Raw genomic sequence first — 6268 nt, forward strand, 5'->3', positions numbered from 1 at the left:
TGCCTTCTTCCCCACCACGCAGGACTTCAACTCGAGCCCGCATCCAGCTTAATCCCAAGACCCCAAGTCAGTCGTAGAGCGAGTCCAGTCCCGGGGAGTCTGGCGCAGGCTTTGCTGGCGCCGTGGAGAAGCTGGCAGGCGGCGGGCTGAGCTCCAGTGGACTCAGCCAAGAGGCTCGGGGCGCGCCCGCTGCGCTCCTGGAGTCCGAGTCTGGCGCACCGCGGGAGGCAGGCGCGCTCCCACTCTCCGCAGCCGCCTCTGCCCTCAGGTTTCTCTCGCCCAGGATTCCGCGGGTAAACCAACAGCCGGTCTCCACCTCCGGCGCTGGGCGCGCATCTCCCTCCGATCCTTGCTTACATAACGCGGGCGGGCGCGCTCCCGCCGCCGCTTACCCCCCAGCGGAGTTGGGCTGCGCCCTCCACGCCTCCACGGAGAGCGCCTCCGCGCACCCGTGCGCCCCAACGCTAGGAGGTGACCCTCCTTGGCCACCCAGCAGCGGCAGCCTGGACGTCCCTCCGCTGGCGTGAGCACGCTGAGATTGGAGACCCGAGAGCCCCACTGTGCCCAGCTCCCTCCCTCCGCTCCCACCTCCTCCCACTTCTCGCTTCCTCTCCCTCCGCCGCCTCCCGCCACCCCCCTTGCCTGTGTGTGTTCGGCACAGAGGAGGGGACCTGGAGAGCAGTCCAGGCTCGGCGCGCGGCGGAGCTGCGGCTGTTCCTGCTGCTGGGGGGAGCGGCGAGGTGGCCGCCTTGCGCCTCCCCGGACTTCCCAAGTGGGGGCAGAGCAGCAGCTCACCGAGCCGCCAGTTAGAAGGCACAGGGAAAGAGGGACCGCCAAACTCCTCCTCAGCGTCTCCTCTCCACCCCTTTTTGGCTCCTGCCCTTGGAGAAAGTGGAGTGTGGCTCTTGGTTATCATTATTTCTTCGGACTGCTTCGTGGTGCACGGATTCAGCTGCTTCCCAGTGGGGTTTTCCGCAGTTGGCGCGTCTCCCTGTGTGGTTCTGGCCGGCACACCTCTGTCGACGATGAGGAAAGGTCTACGGGCGACAGCGGCCCGCTGCGGACTGGGACTGGGTTACGTGCTGCAAATGCTCGTGCTACCTGCCCTGGCCCTGCTCAGTGCCAGCGGTACCGGCTCGGCCGCTCAAGGTAAGAGACTCCGCCAAGCTCCGCGGCCACCTCCCTTCGCTTCTTCCTTCCCTCCTCCTTCCACTCCTCCTCCCCAGTTCTCCTGCCTTCCTTAATTTGCCTCGTTGCTTTCAACTGGAAGTCAGTTCACGTTCCACTCTCCCAACTAGTCAAGAAGCTTTGGTTATTATTTTTAATCCATCTTCCGAGATGGGCACGGATGGACCAGGGACGCACACGGGGTGTGGACCTACATCTGTCTGTCTCTGGGCATGTGGGCGCCTTTTGCACTTTCTGCTCCACACTCATACGTTGTTGCATATTGGTCACACAGAGGTTTGCAGCGACTCTCGGTGCGGATGGCTGGGTGGCATGCCATAGGTACACCCTGATGCGCAGAGGCTCCCCGCGCTGAGCATAACTGGGGTTGCGGGATCTTCAGGGTGTCTCTGAGCACGTTAGACGCCGACGGGCGCTCAGCGAAGGAAATGTGTCCATTACCGCCGAGGACCCACCAGCTCCGGTGCCACTCTGCTGCTGCTTGGGGCGCTGTGGACATGCACAGCGCACCCGGACCCGCCACCCAGCCAGCGGCAGGCCTCGGGGGGTGCACGCCTCCACACTCTTACCCTTTCCGAGTCTTCCTCCCAGTAAGCCACGGAGAAACTTAAAACCCCAGAGCTCTGGGAAAACGGACTGGTTGTTCAAAGAGGAAACTCCCCCGGGTAATGGGCCAGTTTATAACTCTGACAATTTAATTTAACGCGCCTGAGCTTTAAAATAAGTGACCGGGGCCGTGGGCAAAACAGGGGTTGGGAGAAGAGCGGTCAGGAGTTGAGGGTGGATAAGGAGGGAGGGGAAGCGCGGGGGCTGATTGTCTTCTTGTCCCCCGAGTTTGAAGTGGTAGCGGCAGCTTCCAGCCTTCCGAGCCCAGGAAGCTGAGTGGAAGGGAGAGGGCTAGGAAAGAACCAACGCTGCCCCCTCTGGGGTCTGTTTCGCGTCACCTGGGCCCCCAACTTTGTGGCCAAGCCAGCGCCCACTTCGGTCTTTTCGACCAGTTTTGTGGAAGTCGCTGGCTTAGGGGAGGCAGCTGTTTTTTCCTAGGGCGGGGGTGAAGGAAGCTTATGCAGCATTCGGAGGTGAATTCAGGGATCCCATCATCTCGGTTACACTTCTTTCCAAATTTGGAGAGCAGAGGAGGTGCGGCGATAGCCTCGAACTCCCGGGGCGTTGCTCGGACACTGTGGAGGTTCCCAGCTGCATTCCCTCTGATTTGCGAAGGCTCTTCGGGGAGAGGGCGTTAGAGGTGGAGGGGAGCGCTGAGCGTTAGCGAGTGTGGTCTGAATGAGGAGGTAAGTGATTAGCAAGGCTTTGTGAATTAGTGATTGCTACTTCGGGAGTAAATTTTCCTGCTGCCTAGCTAAGTAGCCACGCTCATAAATCCTTCCTTCCCTTCTTACCAGATGCCTCCCATCCTCGAGGTTCTGCCCTGATTTTCTTATGCATACTTCCAGAGCTCATCTGCCTGTCCATTTTACAAAGGAATCGTATGAACGTGTTGTAGATTTCTTGAACTTGGTAAGAAGTTCTCTGGGTAGCAGCCAAGGGTGTTTAGAGAGGAGTGTTTGGAAGTTTAAGCGAACAACCTGATGAATAGTCGTGAAATCAATCGCGTGACTCCCTGTGGGATTCGCCTACTGTTATTGGGCGCACAAAGGACCCAGCCATGGGGTGGGGTTCAGGTGGGGGTCGGTCGGGGGAGGACTGGGCGGTGAGAGAACCCTTTGGGAAAAGGACAAGTTAAAGTCCCCAAAGATGCCAAACAGAAGCTATAGGATTCTTGCCTAGAGCTTACTACAGCAACATTAAAAGGACTGGGTCGGAAAAAAAAAAAAATCAATAAAGATAATCCAACAGGAGATTGTAAGTGGATTAATATTGAAAGAAGGGAGAAGAGATTAAACGAAAAAAAACCGCTCAAGACAGACTGAGCAAGCTAACTGTGCCACTTGCACTTTTCTTACAGACCAGGCAATCCAAAGATTGGGCATTGAACCTGCTCCTCTGGTCTTAAATGGAAAAATAAAATGTATTCTGTAGGGTATATGCATTTCAGTGGTGTTCCTCTCCATTTAGTTTGTTTAGTTATTCCAGTTGCTGGTGAATCGACTGTTTGAATCTTATGGTCTCGAAAGACACTATACTCCCACTTTTATTTTTGTTAGCCTCCATGTTTCAGGACACCGGCTCTTCCTGTGTTGTCTGTTAGATATTAAAAATGTAGAAAACACCAAACTCAGCTACTATCACTATCACTCTAACCCATTTCCCAGCCTGCTTACTATTGAGCCACTAGTACACTTTCTTCTCAGAATCACACTTTTATATCAGGCTGGCGTTCAGACCTCCTTTTCCTTCTAATATCTTCTCTTTTTCTCCTCCCTCTTTGGACTAGCACACTAGGGAAACTGAAGATACTGTTGCTTCCTCAGGTATGATTTCCATGTGTTGAACACTTAAAGATGGAAGTGATCTCTTTTTATGAATGGAACTACATATGCAATTAAGATGAGAAAGTTAATTTGAGGACTTGACAATGTGGATGAGATTTATTTATTCTGTTGTTAGAGAAGTACTAGAAAAATTAGCACTTTTAAGAAAATAGTATGTCTTCAGAGGTAGCCCCCCCCAAAAAACACACACACACACACACACAAAACCAACAACAGATGTTTAAGATGAAAAAAGAAGCATAATAGGTATTATTTGTGAGTGTACTATATTTTCTAACTGTAGTTTAAATGAAGACAGCAGTCATTTTAGTTAGGTCCTTGGGAGATTCTCCAGGCTTTAGGCAACAACTTTCTCCTTTCTGGCTATGCCTTAATTGTTTCATTCAGGATTGCCTGAAATTCCTAGCTCCAGGGGGAAAAAAATTGTGTTGTTTCTGACTTCCAAGAATGAAAGATTTTAGTAAGTAAAGAGAGAGAGAGAGAGAAACAGAGACAGAGAGTGTATTTGATCAGTGTGCCTCAGAGTTAGTGCCCTCCTGTTTTAGAAATGCATTTGTTTCTGGATTATCACAGCATTGATATTCTGCTTATCTAGCACCAACTAGTGTTATGAGTGTTAACATCACCAAAGTCAGAAGAGAAAATTAATGAAGACTCTAATCATATTGAGACTATTTGCTATTACCAGAAGTTAATTTATGATGTTTTTTAAACAAATACTTCTTCCTACAAAAGAGTAGAAACTGCTTTCATGCATTTATGCATATTGCTGTGGTACAAATAGACAATTGGCACAAAAGATAACTGAATTTCATTACAATTATATCACGTATTTTCTCCATTTTAGGAGCAGAGTAAATTCATAAAATCACATTTGGAATTTGCAGTAAGGAAAAGTATCCTTGCTCAAGGAATGCTTAAAATGCCTCAGAGGACAAACTTTTCAAATCCTTGCAAAGAAGGAAGAACTATTAGATTGTTAAAATTCACTGATTCTTTTAGTCTTCTTACTGTGGATACTGGGGATTCAGCATTCAACAAGACAGGTTCTTTGACTATCTCCCATTTTAGTCTGCGAGCTGGATGTCCTGATCAGAATTCATCCTGATCTTTTTTAAGCAACCCCCCCCCCAAAAAAAAAACATAAAGGAGGCATGAGCTCCACCAAGGCAAGCCCTCCTAGCTTATTTGGAATTACTGTTGAGACTTAAAAATAACTGTGCTCTAATGTATGCTCCCTTCTCCAATTGGTGCCAACAGCCAGAGTGTGCTCTATTAGGCCTGAACTGCATTTAGCACTTTTCTGATTTAGGTCATGGCTTTGCTGGAGCAGCAGAGGGAGTCACTCTCAGAAGGAACATTAAAATTACAGGCTGCAACCCCTCCATATATATACAGGGGAAAAGAGTGGGGGTGGGGATTTAGCCAGAGTCCTTGCCTTGTGATTTTAACCTACTTTTTTTTTTTTTTTTTAGTTTGACTTTTGTATTTGTGGCAGTTAAAAACAAACCTGGTTACATTTCTCCACAAATTAGAAACCTGTTAGCTCCTTGGGATAGTGTATGATATTAGAAGTAAAATTCTAAACAAACAACTGTTGTGCACTTACTATGTCCCAGACTGTGCTCTATTTGTCAGGGACACAATGTCGAAAGAGACAATTTCAGCCCTCAAGGAAGACAGACTTAGAAGCATATAATTATAATGCACTTTCTGAAAAATAACAGTCAGCATAGGTATAGTACTTTCTGGATTCAAGTATCAAAGATAGTGAACACAGGTCAGGGTAAGGTTCTACTGGGAGTAGTGGTGGGGTTTCCAAAATTTCTACACAGAAGAACTTAAGGATGGCAATGTGGTTTGAAGTGGGATGTTCTAATGCCATGTTAGCATTGGAACTGTCTAACTTATGTTAAATCTTAGTTAAATTTAATGTATATTTGCTCTGGCTTTGAGGAGGCACAAGCTAAGTGTTGTTAGTTGTATGTGCCCATTCTGCCGATTGGCTTAGTGTTTATCAGTGTCCCCTAATCCTGCTTCTACCACCTCCTAATTCTGTTGCTATGGGTGAGTTATTTAGCTTCATTTGTGCCTCAGTTTCCACCAATGTAAAGTGAAGATAATATATACTACCAGTCCTATTATGATTAAATGAGTTAATACATGTAAATTGTTTAGGGCCATGCCTGGCCCACAGAAAGTAAACATTATTCTTTGGCTTCTAACTCTGTAAACCACTGGCAAAGAAATCTAGAAGGTAAAGAAACTAAAGGTCAATAATTTTGAACTCAGACTAGGGATTACTGCAGACTCTGCTTCGCCAAAAGCAGCAAATGAAGCTGTCTGAGGAGATGTCCCAAAATAGATCACTGCAAACTCCTGGACAGTGATGTGCATGGTTCCTTGAACAGTCAGTCAGGGGGAAGCTCTCTCCCTTCATAACCCCATTTCTTCCTTTCTGCTTTTTCTGGGAAAATTAACCTAATGCCAGTTCTAAAAATTCCATTTTGAGTCACTGCCTGTTTAGTCCTGGCTGCAAGCTCTACCCTTGACTTTCTATCTTTACAATGAATATTGAAAGATAACTTTTCATAGATCATAAACACTTCTGTGGGAAAAAAAAAAAA

At 48.1% G+C, this 6268-nt stretch overlaps 1 protein-coding gene across 3 annotated transcripts in view; it reads left to right on the top strand.

Annotated features, from left to right (window-relative positions):
* The first annotated feature begins 267 nt into the window (after positions 1 to 267).
* Positions 268 to 6268, top strand: part of UNC5C (unc-5 netrin receptor C) — a 344990-nt gene continuing 338989 nt past the window's right edge. For 2 of the 3 annotated variants that reach the window (XM_081812120.1, XM_081812122.1), the window contains exon 1: positions 269 to 1149. In XM_081812120.1, coding sequence (XP_081668246.1) covers positions 1026 to 1149 — 124 coding nt within the window. In that variant the 5' untranslated portion in view covers positions 269 to 1025. Of the gene's footprint in view, positions 1150 to 6268 lie in introns of all 3 variants that reach the window. The other variant, XM_081812121.1, reaches the window with a different exon arrangement.

This window comes from Leptonychotes weddellii, chromosome 2, assembly GCF_054177405.1.
Source record: "Leptonychotes weddellii isolate Sample4059 chromosome 2, ASM5417740v2, whole genome shotgun sequence".
NCBI lineage: Eukaryota > Metazoa > Chordata > Mammalia > Carnivora > Phocidae > Leptonychotes > Leptonychotes weddellii.